This window comes from Corvus moneduloides, chromosome 4 (genome assembly GCF_009650955.1).
Source record: "Corvus moneduloides isolate bCorMon1 chromosome 4, bCorMon1.pri, whole genome shotgun sequence".
Classification (NCBI taxonomy): Eukaryota; Metazoa; Chordata; class Aves; order Passeriformes; family Corvidae; genus Corvus; species Corvus moneduloides.
Window position 1 is genome coordinate 52,387,083 of NC_045479.1, and position 17,246 is coordinate 52,404,328.

Below are 17,246 nucleotides of genomic sequence, written 5' to 3' on the forward strand. Positions count from 1 at the left end.
AACATGACAATGATAGAAACATTAAGCTTTAACTTAGGTCAAGTGTAAAAGGTCCAGATTCAAGCAGACTAGTTTCAATATTTACCTATGGTTTAGTCCTACCAATCTCAAATATGATATTATAACTAAAAGGGATAAACCCAGTCTCTGCCTGCCTTCACTTCACTACCATTGTAAAGAAAACAGGACTGAAAAAGACCCATGAGAACACAACCAGTATTTACCGCCTCTAACTGGTTTCCTGTCCCAGCTCACCATGCTGCCAGCACAAGCCACAGAGAACAAAAAAGGAGTGGCCAAAGAAGACAGCAGGTGGGGCACAGACTTCTGGGGAATTAAAAGCCATCTGCACTTCCCATTATAAGGAAAGCAGAACTGAAAAAGAGAACCACAGTAATACAACCAGTATTTGCTACATCTGACTAATTTCCTTTCCCAGCTCACCATGCTGCCAGCACAAACCAGAGAACACAGCCAGGAAAAAGGAATGGTCGAAGAAGGCAGCAGGTGGGGCACAAGCTTATGGAGAATTAAAAGCATCTGTGCCTCTAAGTTAGGGCCTTATTTCCTTATGCCCTTTCCACAGTCAGTGGGAAATAAACATTACCAGAGGGTGATTGTACCCTACTAATCAAAGTGTACTGAGGGAAAGGGGCTAGGCAAAATCATCTACAAATTCAAACTAAAAAAAGTTGATTGCATTAAGGTTTCCCAATTTAAATTTTCATCGTTTGGATTTAAAGTGATGTAGCCTAAAAGTAGGAAACCAAGCATGGCACAGTGTTTTGTGTTCTCACACACACTTTGTGTTTTCTGCACCTACTTGCCTGCTGTCAAATATCAAACAAGTAATATCTTCATGTCTCTTTCCTTCTGTGGTATTTGTGTGTGTGCGCTGTAGAAACTGCATGTTTTTAAGCTACCCAGGTAAGAGGCAATGTTTGCTCAGTGCTTGGCAACACAGATCTTCCAGTTCACCTGGTTTCCCTTCCTGCCACTGCACTGCAGGGAGTGGAGGCAACCTCTATAGTAATGAGGGGATGGGCACTGCATACTGTTGTAATCCTTCTCTCTTCACTACTCCAGGCAGTGCTCACAACAAGGGTGCAGCTTTTCTAGATTTCCCCTCTTCTTCATAGTAAATCTTTTTTCCAGGGGTTAAAAATACTATGTTTATCACCATGAAGGGTAGCAAAAGCAGCCAAGTATGAAAGTAGCATGAAGGAAAAAAAAAAAAAAAAAAAAAATCGAAGCAATAACAACAACAATCAACAGCAACAAAACTGTAAGTTTTAAGGGAAACCACCTCCCGCAATGTATCTTTCAGGCAATAAGGCAATACAGCCTGAGTTTTAAATCTGAAGTCACAGAATCAGGGTAAAGTCATCATTAAGGGTACAGAAAAGGATTACTGAGATGCCCAACCTGAAATATGCTACAGATAAAACCAAAAGAGAGGAATAAACAAGTAAGCATTTAGTGCTTATGGAAGAATCAGGGTCTGAAGTTTTATTACCATGACACTGGTTATAAGAACAGCTGTTACTTCACTCATACAGATGTCTATAGAAACATTTTCATCTTTTTGTTGTGTGAGGCTGAAAACAGAGCAAAATACCAAGAAAGTGACTGACTATCTACAAAACCAATCCCCAGCCCAAAGCAGGTTAGAAGGAAAAATACTTCTTATTTCCCTACAGGTTACACATGCAAACATTTAACTTTTAACATGGCTATGTCCTTTTCAAATCAATTATATAAATTCAAAATGCTCACAAAGCTACAAAATCCTTTTCTGCTGTGGATAATAACAAAGATTTTCTTTATCTGTTCTCAAAACCACATCCATTTAATATTTATGAGAAAGGTTCTGCCACAGACATAATATTGAAATTACAATAAACAAATTCTTACATACCAACTGTGATGTCAATGTTGGAATCTCTAGTGAGATATTCAAGCACAGGCCCAGAAACATAGCCAGATCCAAGCAACAAAACCCTCTTCTCATCACCCATCTTCAGTGACTGAGCCTGTTCCCTAGAAGGTGTTACAGGCAAAATTTAAAATGACACAGAAGGAAACTGTAAGCAGCCAAGGTTAACAGAAGAAGTATTATTTTAGTAAGTCTACAAACCAAGAGCTCTATTCAGACCAAGAGTCAAGTTCCTAGCTATGTGATCCAGGACTGTCTAGCACTGCTTCCATTCTTCTGCTGCTTAATTTCCAGCTTGTTTCTTGTAACATAAACACAACCAAGTCCATCGACACTCCCACTGCTTCTCCAATTGCTTCTAGCTGTTCATCAAAGCTTTCCTCAGTTGTATTTTTCCCAATGGCCAAATTACTGTAACTTGACCACTTGAGAACTACCAATGTCATGTCAGGCTGTCAGAAAGGGATTCCAGGCTCTGCCTTGCTCCCTTTCCATCACAGGTAACTGCTAAAGTACACAAAATCATGCTGGTGAAAGCATATTTTGTGTAAGTTATACTAGGTTCATACTAGTCCATCACAGGAATGTGATAGTCAATAAAAGTCAAATAAATTTAATGCCCAACTAAGAAATCAACATTGCAGACAAGGACTCAGATTTCAAAACCATCACAGAGTGTTTCAACCTAACTACTACTACTCTCATAAATAAATTTAAGTAGATCTTCTGTTGACTTTCAATATAAAATGCATTCATATCAGATTCTGCATTTCTTTCTGCCAACCAGAATAATGCACTTAACAGTTGTTGAAATATGCCCTCAGAAATGCATAAATTATAGTAGGAATGCACATTTTGGTTGTTTATAGTTATTTTTCCTTTTAGCTTAAATTTGCATTAAGTTGTAAAGTCAGAATTGTGAAACTCTAACATATGATGACCACATAGATAAAAACTATTTAGCAAATGTTCCGGTTGGGCAAATTTAGAAATATATCCTCTGAGAGAAGGCACAACCACCCCTCCCCCACCAGGTTCGGGAAAAAATAAATTTTCCTCGAAGGAAAGTGAAAGAGATAAAAACTATTTATTTAACAAACACATGGGAAAAGGAAAATAATGCTAAATAATAAAATCTCTCGCTGTGGAGAAAAAACCTGGGAAAAAGTGTCAGAGTCCTCCCTTTGGTCTCCTGGGAGCTGGGGCTTGGCCCAGGGCCAGGCCCTCTGTGGCCGGTGGAAAGTCCTCCTGATGTGCTCTGAGGTTGAAGCAGTCCAGTAGAAAAGGGAGAAAATCCGAAATTCCAGGGAAGGAAAAGCAAAGTTCAACTCTCAGTCTCTCTCCGGAGAAAAGGAAACTGAAACAACTGGCCAAAAGCTGACTGGAAAGCAGCAAGCCGGGTGCTTCCTCCCTCCCCTGCTGCAGCTGGGAAAAATTGCTATCTCTGTGTGACCTTGAACAAGCTGCAAACTGCTTTGAAAAAGTTTTGCTCAGTTTTTCCTTCCCCCTCTCAGGCTCAGTTTAGAGGCATAGAAAGGCACAAAGTTAATTTCTGGGCATAGAGCAGCGACATGGGATACACATCATAAAGTCACCCCAGGACAGCAAATAAAAAGAATTCTTAGAGCACTTCTTATTTTTGAAGAAAGCTGTTCACTGCCCTATCATTTAATTTAATTAATGGAGAATGAGGTTTGGCTTTATTTATCCCATACCTTGAAAATAAATTTCAATAAATAGATAGGACTTTCAAAGATACAGTCTCATGGGAATCTTCATAAACATATAAGCAAGATCCTCGTTTCCCCTTTGTCCACTAAGAGTTTATACCAGCATTGCAGATTATGCCTCAGAAAGAATCCTGACCTCTAGCTGATAAGACGATGTCCACTCTGCTGAAACCTGCTGACCTTAGAAGAGGACCAACCATATGTCTGCTAAATAATATTTGGTTCAAATGTTTTTGAGGCTTCTCATGGCATCCAAAAGTCAATGTTGTGTTTTTTCATTTCAAAAATTGCCATAACAATGATAGACAATGTTGAAGCTTCCCAGGGCAATCCCTAACAGCAAGACAAGACCGCTGTTGTCCAACCTAAAGCATGGCAGGAAGTATCTGAGTACATTTAGGGGCACAAGGCCTCGAACAATAGCACTGAAAGACTACTCTGAGTGAAGAGAGTTAAATCAATACCAAATACATCTGTATCACCTGTCTGAAGCACATTCCAGCCTACTGTATCAGTACTGTCAAGTTTGAATTAAATCCCAAAAATTTCAGATGTTCCATCCTCCTTCCCTGCTATTTCAGAGACTTTTTTTAAAGTCATTCTTTTCAGATCATTAAATCTGTATTGTATGTATCAATGTATCAACTCTCCAATCAAAATTATTACTATAGATTACTGGAAATTTTTACTTTCATAAAAACTTTACAGATCTGATTTTTTGAAAAAATTAAATCATTATTTAATACAGTCACAGAAAGCCTTCTAAGCCCATCATATACTTTCATATGGCAACTCCAAGGACTTTCCTCCTCCTCCTATCAATTCTAATAGAACACCTTCCACAGCTGTACCTTTATGGGCAGGGGAAGAGAAGAATTCCTCTCCATGCTTTAGGGAGCAGAAGAGGTAGGGAGTGTTGATGAAGGGAAGATTCCTATATGAAAGCAAGCTGGATTTTGCAATCCAACTTGTAGTATTTATTAAAAACTTTTCTAGTGTCTAGAATGAAGTCACGCTTGAATCAAACACAGCATGTTTACTCTAGGACAGGCAAAAACATGAGGTGCCAAATGACCCATCAAGTATGGGAACAGAATCTACACAGCTCCAGATTATGCCTATTCTCTATAAATGAGTTTAAATAATTCAGTTACGTTAATCTATGTACAAATAACAATAACATTGTTAATGTGATGTGCCTTTGCAGCTGTGGGTGGGAAAGCAGTAGCAGCCAAGAAACCAGTAAGGGTGCAAAGATGTAGATGAGTTTGTTTGGTAAATCTAATGGCACCCAAGAGAGAACAGCCAGACTGTATGAGCTGAACTATGTCTGAAGTACTCACAGACTTGAAGGACTATTGGCAATTAGTCTAAGTAGAACCCTCCAAAACTAAACTGGACACCACACAGTACTTTGTTAGAGTGAAAACAAGCCACATTACTCCTACAGGCTCTCAACGAGAGCTAAACCATCACACCCTAAGCAGTAAAACCCTGCTTTCATTTGCATCACCTCTGAAGGTGGCAAAATAAAGGAGGGTATTAATAGCAGGTTCTGCTTTTCTGACAGCTAAGTGAACACCACCAATGGACAAATGAATATCACATGCAACACACAGATCTGCAGAAGTATCAAAAATCTACCCACAAAAACACCCTTGGGAATGAAGTCTCCAGATTCTCATGGTAGTTCACACAAGACCATGCAAGTGATTATGGAGGAAGCTAAAAAAAAAATCAGATCATCGCACTGTGTGAGGAAAAAAAAAATTTGTTATTGAGATGGCCTCTTGAGGGGGTCTATCAAAGAGCACAGAACAAAAATCACTACGAGCTGGAGCTTCTGAGAAGCAAATAGAACATTACTTAGTGCGGAAAATGCACCCATAGTTCATCATGCACAAGTTCATAACCAGAAGTCCCAAAGTTCCCAAAGGAAATTGGAGGGGTTTGAAATGCTGAAGTTAACACACTATGTTTTTAGTGCATAGTCCATGCAGTGCTTATGGTCAGACCAATTTAAGTTTTTATATGATATACAGTGCAGCTGTCACTGACCATGAACCTGAACCCACTTATTGTGAAATTAGCATTTTTCGTATGTAAACTATAGATGTTTGTTAATAGTAAGGGGCAAGGGGAAGGGAAAGGATTTCCAAGTTATTTATACTTTTGTTAGCTTAATTCACTCAAGTCTACCACTGGCACGTAACTGCTGTGACAGGGTGTGGATGAAGTGGTAGCTGAAGCTGTAGGTACATGAATATAACAAAAATCTGAGAGTCTCAGAGTCTCCCCAATACATCCAGTCACAGAACAGTGCTACCCAGCACAGTACTTGAGCCATACAAGAAGTAACTAGATTCAAGGTATATTCAAGAGCCTTTGCTTTCAGCCATTCCTTTCAAATGACTGTATATTACATCCATTTCAAAAGGGCAAGGAGTAACAGAGTAATACGAGCATGTGGCTGTTTTCTGCCTCTGGTAAAACAGTTTTCATAATGCAAGAAAGAGAAAAATGACCACTTTCTCAGCTTCAATATAAGTTACTAACATGTTAATGATTTAGGCAATGTGCAATAAAGAAATAAGGAGATCATCAAGCTAGAAGACACTTAGACACAGTGCAATATAGATGCATTCCAGCAAGACACAACAATAAATGAATGCAAAAGGGGAGACAGAATGCAGACAAGGTGACTTTTTAAATCCTGAACCAAATAAACTTTAAGAACCTATATTACCTGCTCTCTCTCAGTTTCTGGATATATTGATACTTAGGTGTCAGTGCGCCATTGGATGCAATCACAGCCTGGAAACATATGAAACAAATTTTGAGGGCTTTATGTATCTCTATGTTTCAAAGCAGGGGAAGACAAGAAGAGTGCCAAACTGCAAAACTTACATCTCGAACAACAGTTGAGTAATTCTGTTTTTCAAGAGGTTCTGAGCCTTCTGATAACAGCTGTAGAGACGAGTTATTTCAAATCAGGTCATTTTATTACCAAATAATTTTCAAAGTAAAATGTTAAGATTTTAAGTAACATTTAAATGCATGCAACAATGCCAATAACTTGTACATTTGAAATACTTCTGGCCGCAACCAGCATCTCTTGACTTTTAGGAAAATACAGGCATTCAAACAGGAGTCTGACTGTGAGGGATTGTTGAGTGCCCAAGAAAATCAGACGTATACATGTACTGCAGGGTCCAGAAGCAATGAACTACCTGCCAGAGCCTGTTTCCTGCCTACAGAAAGTGTCCTTGACAAATCTCTAAGACATCCAGGTCACTCATGTCTCATTCACATGTTGCCTTTTCAGAGGATTGCCTCAAGACTTCAAAAGTTTTTTCTTGTTTTGAAGTACAAAGTCAGTTATGTTCTACAGCAGATTCCTTTTGAATGTATACAGGAGACCAGAAAAGCAATAAACAAGCACACCAAATTCTGAGCCTTTTACCTTCTTGTCAGATACATAAGACCTTACCATCTCTTCAATATAAGGGAAAAGCATATCCCCAAAATACTCTGTTGCTTCTATAGGAAGCTGAGCTGGCAGATTGTCAATGGAACACATCAGAATCCCTGAGCCTTCAACACTGAAAGAGAGAAAATAGCTTTTCTCAACTACTTCTTAATACCTGAAAGGTAGCACCTTTCAGAAGTGTTTTAAGTGCATGATTTTTTCAATATAACGTTTCACTCTAAAAGTTACAATGGAAAACAATAAAAAGTAAGGGCTCTCCCACCTGTCATGAGTAATATGCTGGTCAGCATCATACATACAAAATGGGTTGTCAATTGTTGTACACTCAGTCATAAATTCTATAGATCCTCCAGTATCTGCCGAAATGTCACATATCGCCAGAAGTCTAAAGCAATTAAAATAAAAAGACTGTGGAACAGAGCATTATACAAATTACTAAGAAACACAGGTATAAAAGGACAAAAGTGAACAGGAAATAAAAGAAATGTGAGAAGATCTATCCGACTTGTAGTCTCCTTCATCTCAACCCATTTAGAAGTCAACAAAACACAAACAATGGTATCCAGAAATACAATGGAAATCTGGTGCTAGGTTTGCATTCATATCAACAGCATCCAGCTTCATGGAGAGAAAGACTGACAGAATCCATTCACCCATGATCTTTTTTCTCCATCCCATGTGCTGCTAACACCTCCCGTTCATTTTCCATCTACCAATTCCCTCAAGCTGTGCCTGGGCAGTCCTGCATGAAACTAACTTCCCCATCATAAAGGGAAGCCTGAAGAAGTAGCTGCCTCCTACCAGTTCAGAGACAGCAGGCGCAGGTGGAGCATTCATTAGCCTAATGCACAACCTCTGGCTCCACTGAAGGTTAACTCTTCAATTCTTTATTTGTCATGTGAGAGAAAGAAAGGTGTCAAGAGCTAGCAGAGAAGAGACCTGATTCCTCACCAGGATACATTTTCATGTCCTCCTCAAATCTCTGACAGGGCTATTAGAGAAAGGGTGGCTCCCACCCACACTGAGAGGAGACTAACCCTTGATTTGCACCCCACGTTCTATCCTTAAAACTATTTAGGGTTGTGAAGCATTTCCACTACTTGCTGCAGAAATAAGAGGTGCTAAGGAACAGTTACTGAACTTGTACAAGCCAAATGACAGGGTAGGAAGAAGTTTCCCATAAACTCTGCTCAGGCATAGAAACTTCTACCAATACTGGTGCTGTAGGTACATTCCCAGATATCACACTTTTGTTTGTATTGGATTCTGTATGAAGATCAGTGGCAGAACTACCTCTGCAGAAAGACAGCTGATTCCTATCAGTCATTTGTACTGAGATGTTTTCAAAAACTACAAACTGTGAAAACAAGACTGCAAAGCATAAAACAACAAGAGCAAAATCAACGGGGCACTGTAAAACATGCAAGAAGGAACAATGTAAAAGAAACAGAATCATTTACTAGATACTGTGGTGAAACTGCCTAACATTACACGTTAATCATGGTGCTGCAAAATTGTTACAAGTGAAATGAGGTGTCTTATCTTACTTGTGTGGTAGTTCAGGACAGCCGTCCGTTGCCGCAGCAGCAGATTTAACTGGCACCAGCAGCTTCTGAGTGTCCTGCCGACTCAGTAAGCGAGGAGTATTCTGTTCCCAGTATATGCCATTAATTAAACAAGTTGTGTAGGGTGCAACCTGCAAAGAAAGTAACAGATGCCTGATGTTCTCACCTATAACTTTAAGAAGCTGAAAGCACCTGGTCTAGCATTTTAAGTTAATGCCCTCTCAGTGAATATGCAAAAGTGTAGTGACTACAAACACTCTGTGGAAAACCTTTCATAAAAGAACAGAAGAAATGCTCACATCAATGTGAAAGCGAGAAATGTAATTTTCTGGATTTTTATCATAGTCTGCTGGATCATACAGTCCATCACGTTTCCTTACAAGATGATGGTGACGACTTAACACTGTTCCATAGACTTTCCTGAGGTCTGAAGTTCAAAAAAAAAAAAAAAAAAATTAGCTCTTATACTTCAACAAAAAGGGTTCCAATGTTTTCAATCACTATTGCCACTGCATACCTCCAGATCTGGAAACTTCCTTTAACTCATGTGGTTCCACAAACTCACATGGGAGAGCACTGAACATTTCTTGAGCACCCTAAAACCATGAAGTAGGATTTAGAATAAGTAGACCATAAATGGAATGTAACACTGCTCATTTGGTGTTTGAAAACAAATATAAAAATGCCACAAACAATCTGACAGCCCTGCCAGAGAACATCTTCAGAGATGTACACACTATTTCACACATACTCCTGCTTACCCAAAACTAAGCTGCCTGAGCATTATGTGCAAGGAATTTACATCATTCCCCACTACTGCAGAATGCCTAAACCACAATCCAATGCCTGGTTCTTATTTCTAATGGCTGAGCTGGAAGGCCTCAACTCAGCCACAATAGAGAGTTTTGCTGCCACTCTGAGCAGCTTCTCTTTAGGAAAGATCCCTGAAGCCACTCCTCATCAACCAGGCTGTTCTAAAGGCCAAGAACTAGAAGATTACTTCCCCAATGAGCTGTGATCACAACCAAAAGCTTTTCAGACACACAATCCTTTTGGCTAGAAAGAACATATTTATGCAGGCAATGATTTCACTTTATAGCTGGAGCCTTGTTAACTGATCTTTGTTGCCTAAAACAGGGGTAAGTCTTTTCCCTGTGTCACAGAAAATAGCCCTGAAGTCCACTACTTGTAAGCCAAGACAATTCTATACAGATATAAAAACTCAGCAAGTGTTGGAAAAAATTATTCTTTCCCCCATGCTTTAATGAAATGATTCAACATACCTTGTGAGCACAGAGTCAAGAGGGGGGAGAGAATGGGACAGAAATCATGCAGGTTGGAAAGGAGACAGGAACAGTAAGATTTAATCCATGTTTCATGATAAGAAGTTACCATGTCAGCCTTGGCAGGCATGATCTCATATTAAACATTTTAGTTTATGGTACTTAAAAATAGTTACTGGCAAAGGAAAATGTGAAGTCCAGGCAAACAAAATGAAACCATCAACCCATTTAACCTGATACAGATCAAATGCCAAGAATTTCTATTAACAATAATATAACATTTCATCTTGAAGACAATTCTTACCTTAGAAACATTACCAGTGCCTGTAAACACAAATGTTAAGGGCCCCACTGACTTTGGCATCAGTCCCAGTGAAATTTCATACCCGGCATCCCGTACTGCCTGCACAGCCTGACTGCTATTCCTGTAGTTATGTGCCATCCCAATGTGCTGAAATCAAAGGCACAGAACCATCAAGATATTTTCCATATTCAAATACAGATAATTAGCAGATGCCAAAAGGTTATTTAGCTAAAGAAAAATACATACACACATACTCTTACCATGAAAGGAGTGTGATGACCCAGGGCTAAAAATCGTAAACCCAACCCATGCAGAATGTTGATCATTCCTGTTGTTAAAAAAAAAAAAAAAAAAATCGGACCATCAGTCTTAACTACAAATATGCACAGTTAGAAACTGCAGAGACAGACTGAAGCCTCAAATCATCCCGGATATTTTTTCCCATGTTTTTATATCAATACTTTACTTCTAAAGAAAATCTACATAAAACCAGAGAAGGAGAAACTTAATAGCAGTCCATGACCTTAAACTTGCTCTTGGCCCATTATGCATTTAAGCAGTATTTAACATTCAGATATCCTTTTATGAGGTGTATCCACATCACCAGATTCCAAAGAAGGAAACAGAAGAGTCTCCTGAAGAAACAGCATTGAAGCTCAGTAGAAAGAAATGAGAGCCACGCCTCACAAAAAAGAGATTTAATGCGTAACAGTGACAAACAGATGTTGTTCAAGCTCTCGGGATGGACAGCAGCCCTTTTTTGTTATCAAAAGCCTAATCAGTTGATCTCTTGATCTTTAGTCTGCTCCAGATTAGTTCAATGGACAAACAGGACTTCAAGACGACAACAAAAAATATTAGATTTGTCAGGAATCCACATGACTGTTTGACATGCCATCTCATAAAAGTAGGAGGCACAAACTGGAATGGAAAAAGGCTGTTAAAAGCAATAATTAAAAATGCAGTTAAAAACACATCGCAAGCCTCAACTTTCAGGAAGCACAGACAACCAGAAGTATTACAGGAAGTCACTTGTTGGAAGCCTGCCTTTACTTTATACACTATACCTGCTACACCAGCCCACTTTCCAAAGGCCACAACTCGCATTCCTTTATGATCAACCATTTTTTCATAGTCAAACAGTCGAATTTCCTGAAAATACACAGCAAACTGAGTATTAACATTTTCAGTGGATGCAGTTTGTGGCACGTTGTTCTCCCAGGAGCTACCTTTTCACGCACCTTTGTCATTCTTCATGATAGAGTCTGATGGATAAGATAAGATAGGCAAATATATCATAACAGGAGTTAAGTATAAAAACATAACAGTTGCACTGAATTCTTGTTTTGAAGACTCTCTGCACTGCCCATGCCCTCTTTGCACAGAGCTCCCCAGCGTGCCACTCCAGCAGCTGCAGGCCCATTCACATCCTCTGCCAAAAGTTGCTCATTTCTGAGTGAACTGGCTGCCTTCCTCTGAAATGACCAATATGCACTCCAGCTTAGTAACTTTCCAAGAACTCCTCATGCTCAGAGAGAAAGAGCCTTTCTTGAGCACACCATGCTCACAATTCGTCTGCCTTACACACATGAAGAGAATAACACTGCAAACACAAGATCCTCTGAGCAAGAAATACTCAGTTTCAGGAAAGGGTACTGGAAACTGTCCTCATCAGCCATCCACAAGTACGTTTGCTGGAAGTAACTATACTAGGCAGCAAGCTTTTGACCACACTTAAGCATTCAGTTTCCACCCAATGTTAACTGACAATGGCCTTCAAAATGACACAATTTACCTGTCTTAAAATCTCATCCAAAAGGGGCATGTTTGCCTCTTGGGCTTTAATAGTGTGAGAGAAGAAGGCATAGTTCTTTTTGGGGATTAATTTGTCCTCCGGAGGTCTCTTCACACCTATTATCAGAGAAGCCTCAGAAATATCTTCTTGAATAATGGCACCTGCTTTGACGTACTCCTATGAAATAGAAAAATCAAAGAAAATTTCTCTGTTTTTTCAGATTCAGATCTCAGCATATTAGCAACTAGAACAGAGGAAAATTAAATAATTCTTCCAAGCAGAAACAAGTTACTGCATGTGATACATTCACAAAATTCTTCGATAAAGAGGTATCAAGTATTAAATTGAATTACCATGCTATTATCCTATTGTATGAGGCCAAATTATAATTATGTGTTAGTAAAATACTTCATCTTAAATTTACAGACTACAAAAAGGATATTTTACTAAATTTAAAGTACCCTGTAGTATTGCAATAATGAATAGTCCTTTGTAAGGTGTTCAAATACTTGGAAATACATTTAGAGAAATATGAAAAATTCAAAAATATGAAGACTGATGACATGTGATTTTATAAAATTGTATAAGCCTAAATCCAAGCTGAAGAATGATTTCTAAGGAAATATGTTTACATAGGATGATCTGTGCTCTGATGAAAAAAGCACTGTGCCTTAATTAAAAGGTGGTATGTGCAAGTAATCACTAATTCCCCATTTTTGTTTCAATTTCTGTTTTATCAGTTATCTTACAGCACAGCATTAATGCTGCTACAAGAACAGTAAAAGCTCTCTGTCCTGAAACTCACAGAATTAAAGAAAAAAAATCTCTCTTCATTTCACATGAGGAAAGGGATTGAAGCAAGAGTGGAATTCACCAGATTCGTCTTTCCTGTTCTTTTAAGAAATACAGGGGGTTTTTAGAGCTCTTGCCTTCATACAATCAGAAGACAAAAACAACAATGTTAAAGGAATTCCCAAGTTTCCACTTCAAGAGAACCTAGAACTTCTAGGGAGAGTAATGACAGGACAATAAATAAATAAAAACAACTCCAAAAACCCACCATGGTGCCAACATTACGTTAAAAGGCTAAACAAACTATTCTTTTTCCTTTCCACTAGCAAATGACTCCTTATTTAGCAACAAAATTTAATGTTTCTGGGAGGTTTTTTTTAGTATGTTTTCTCATAAATAGCCTTTGAATATTATTTCTCCTATGTACTGTGGTTAACAACTGAACTATGGTTTTGCTTTTGTCTCTCAAAAGGGGACCTTACCCTTTCATGGATGGCTCTCCGGTTTGACGGCTGCACCAAGACCTTGTATCCCATCTTTGTCAACTCCTTAACATGCTTTGGTGCTAGAGGTGCTCTTCTTTCCCATGCATTGACATCTTCCCTCCTGATTGCCAGCACAGACTTACGATGATGCCAACACTTAGCATGGTGGAACACACACCTACCATTCGTGTGACTAAAGGCTCGGAGCATGGTAAAGCCTGATGGCAGCAAAGACAAAGTAATAAAATAATACAGGTACGTGTACAATTCAGACAATGTTTGTGCAAAAGTTCTGGTCTCCTTTGGCATCTGCTGTAAAACACAATCCAGATACTTCATACTCTAGTTACACCTTACTTTTGTGAGACATTAATTCAATTTCCATTAACTTTGTTGCATCTTGATCTGATGAGGTGTCCTTACAAATTTTCAATTTTACTAGTTGTTTTGATTACTGAAAAGGAAGGCTTTTAATGTGTCCTATTCAGCAAATTTTTAACTACAAGGCTTTAAAAGAATTCTGGAAACTTAAAATTACCAATTATATTCATTTGCCACCATAAACATGCAAAGACCATCAAAACTTGCATCAAGAACAGTCAGAAGTAACAAACACACAGAAAAAAAGCAGAATACAGGCTATATGGCAAGCAGTTGATTAAAAGAGAAAGCCCAACACTAAGTATTTTTACACAGCTAATTCTTACACAGGCAAAAAATGGAAGATAAGGCCAAGACCTTAGCTACCGCCTAGCAGTCAGCATATGTGTGGCCAGGAACAACAGGTTTCTCCCTAATACAAATTTTCTGCAAAGTGGAAAAGCTTCACTTGGACAGATTCCTAGGACCTGCAGAGGAAAACCCCTTTATTTTCTGTCTCATCCTCTTCACTCCCAGTGAAGCCTACTGTTTACTTCTGCGGGGACGCTGTCAGGTCCAGCATCAAGTACCCAGGAGCCTAAGGCCTTCAGATACTTATGCAATTAAAAGATGTGAATCTCAGAGATAAGCTTCAGAGATGTGAACTTTGTTTCCAACACAATTTTAATTGATAATACATGAATCTCTGTATCTGAATCACTTGGAAAATCCTGTTTGTCCTCATGCCTCAAACTTGTAGTATCTCTATACTCCTAAAGACTCCAGAGGTCCTGTTTAACTCCAGGGTTGCTGAAACAGAGGGACTAGCACAAGAAGGAAAGCATGAACAGAAGCACACAGTCATCTACAATAGCTCGAAGTGTGGTCTTCCTACCATTGCTACATTTTTCCACCAGCAGAGGTTACTGTACTGAAGTTGGAGGTATTTTGTGACACTTCTCTTCAGCATGCTAAGAGGGTTCTCAAAGAGCATGATGATGCCACTCAGAAAAGAAGCCTTGTCACACTATCTCACTATCTCTGCACGCTAAAATATAACCATGAGAGCAGTTCATACTAAAACACTGCACCTCATACCCAAGCCTGCAGTGAAGCTAATTTCCCTCTCACAGAAGACTTGCACAAGGAGAGAAGTGACGCCTTCCAGCAGAAGTGCACTGCCCTGCACTGGGATCGTGGGAGTCCGGGCAAGGAGCAAACAGTCGGGTGACCTCTGGCAGGCTAGAAGTTGGTCTGTATGCCTCGCTGTGTATGCTGAGGCTCAGCCACAGAGATACCCATATCCCCTTGTAAAAGTGAAACTAGCTTTAGCATTGCAAGCCTGCAGAGCTGGGAACCCTTCCCGGCCTCCCCAACACGTCGAGTGACCGCGGGGCCGCACCGCGCCGGTCCCTGCTGGCCCGTGCTGGGAGCGGGTGACCGCACCCCGAGCATCACCGGGGCTAAGACAGTGCCAAGCAGCACAGCAAGGGGCCTCCCGCAAGCAGGGGCGACGCGCGGGAGGGGAAAAAATCCCTGGGGAGCGTCAGGGAAAGGCAGAGAGGCGGCGGGCAGGGGGAGAAGCGGTGTGAGCGGGGGCGGAGGGCACCGGGCAGTGCTTGCTGGCACCCGGAGCGCCGGGCAGCGCCGAACCTACCTCGGGCAGCGGGGCGGCGGCAGGCACGGCCGGGCGGCCCCGGTCCCTCCTCCGGCCGATGTCCGGCGGCGCCGCCGCCCCGCGCCGCAGCCAACCGCGAGCCGGGCGCGGGATACACCTCCCTGGCCGCCAATGGCGCGGCCCCGGCACGCCCGCCCGCGCCCCCCGCTCCGGGAAGGCCAGCTTCTAGGAAATGCACGGAGGAACCTATTTATGGGAACTGGGCAGGAAACATCCCGGCAAGCCAGCGGAGCGAGCTAGGAGGAGGCACTTGCCTGAACTTAATGCTGTTCGGAGAGGACTTCCTTCACCAAGAGCTGTCAGCTGTGAATATTCCCTGGGAGTTTGAAACTTTTACTAGGACACAAGCCTTTCCAATGGACATGTTACACAGATAACATACGTGCCCCTATGTTGCCTCCTATGTGGTATGTTCTGCTTTGGCCACGAGCCAAATGCTTAGAGCACTACTCAAAAATTGAGAGCTGTCTTCCAAGTTGCAGGGTCATTTGAAACGCTGACTGAAAAACGTGTTGGAAGCATAAGCATGAGCAAATTGGGGTTTCTAGGGAAAGTCTCCTTCAGCTTTTTACATTGGAAGATACTATCTGTAAATTACTCCTTATATCTGAAGGGTCTCATATCTGAGCCACCACTGAATGCTCTAACTACTGTGATCGTGATGAAAAACTTTTAAAAAGTTACCACTGTCCTTTGTGAGGCCTGTGACATTATCTAGACATCTACAGGATTGACTTCTGTCGATGAGAAGGATAGGTTGATTCCTAATTATAGAGTGTTGCTTGGATATATGCAGCATTGCAGCTCCGGTCAGCTCTGCAAACACAGAACTGGATTTTACAAAACAGTGGCTAAAACCATTTTTTAACACCAAGGCATTTCACTTTCAACATATTTCTGTTTGCAAGAACATTTAGAGACTCCTTCATGTCTATATAAAAGAGACTTTGCTTTAAGCTAAAACTCTATACACATGACTTTGCTTGGGGTCAAAGTATTTTTTGTGTCATTTGAAAATTATTGAGGTTTGTACATTTTGGGTTACTGATGCTTTTGAATGTTCTTCTAGGGTAAGGAAGTTCCAGGCTGGGCCAAAACAGTCAGCAAACCAAAGATCATCCTTCTTTAGTCACAGAGATATACTTGGTGACTCTGGCTTTATCCAGCAGCAAAACTAAGTGCAAACAGGAAGAGCAGAACAAGTAAGGACGCGACTGAGATACTGCCAAAAAATGCCATTTGGAGAGTTGATTTCTGCCACATATTTGCCATCCCTCTGAAGGGAGATTGAAAATTTTATCAGCACCATTTGAGTCTCTTCCTGCATCCAAAACAGACCAGGAGAACTGCACTCTAAAAGTGCCCATTATGTTTCAAAGAGAAAAAGGCAGCCTAAGCAAAGAGCATGAACTCATGCTGTTGCAATGTAAAGCCAGGTAAGGGGAATTCCACTGGCACTGTACTGTGCTCTGGATAGGGAAGATGGAATGGCTTAAAAGGAATAAAACAAATCTGAAACTCAGACTTTACAAAAACATGGTAATATGGAATTAGAGCTGTTTTCTGTAATAAATACCTTCTGGTCTGTGTAGATTGTGATTCCATCTGTCTGAAAAACCCTAATTATAAGGTCTAATTCTTACTCAGCTGGAATGCTTTTTACTCAGCACTGTGGGGGAAGTGCTGACTTCCATTATGGTAACAATAAACTCCCAGAACACACAGAGAGATGTGGACTTCATAGATTTTATTCTTAAACTGTCAAGTATAAATCTTGAATCTCTTGAAGTCAATGAAAAACTCACACCAACTTCTGCTGGGATAGGGT

The 17,246-nt window shown here is 40.4% G+C and overlaps 1 protein-coding gene across 3 annotated transcripts in view; it reads right to left on the reverse strand.

The window, feature by feature from the left end:
* Positions 1–15,473, reverse strand: part of AASS (aminoadipate-semialdehyde synthase) — a 30,527-nt gene extending 15,054 nt beyond the window's left edge. Inside the window, exons 1-14 of one of the 3 annotated variants that reach the window (XM_032106525.1) lie at positions 15,398–15,473; positions 13,378–13,598; positions 12,104–12,280; positions 11,376–11,460; positions 10,569–10,636; positions 10,309–10,455; positions 9,239–9,317; positions 9,021–9,148; positions 8,704–8,852; positions 7,419–7,541; positions 7,157–7,268; positions 6,574–6,633; positions 6,413–6,480; positions 1,919–2,040 (exon numbers count right to left, since the gene is read on the reverse strand). In XM_032106525.1, coding sequence (XP_031962416.1) covers positions 1,919–2,040; positions 6,413–6,480; positions 6,574–6,633; positions 7,157–7,268; positions 7,419–7,541; positions 8,704–8,852; positions 9,021–9,148; positions 9,239–9,317; positions 10,309–10,455; positions 10,569–10,636; positions 11,376–11,460; positions 12,104–12,280; positions 13,378–13,590 — 1,531 coding nt within the window. In that variant the 5' untranslated portion in view covers positions 13,591–13,598; positions 15,398–15,473. Of the gene's footprint in view, positions 1–1,918; positions 2,041–6,412; positions 6,481–6,573; positions 6,634–7,156; positions 7,269–7,418; positions 7,542–8,703; positions 8,853–9,020; positions 9,149–9,238; positions 9,318–10,308; positions 10,456–10,568; positions 10,637–11,375; positions 11,461–12,103; positions 12,281–13,377; positions 14,790–15,397 lie in introns of those variants that run through there. The other 2 variants (XM_032106523.1, XM_032106526.1) reach the window with 2 other exon arrangements.
* Between the last annotated feature and the right edge of the window lie 1,773 nt (positions 15,474–17,246).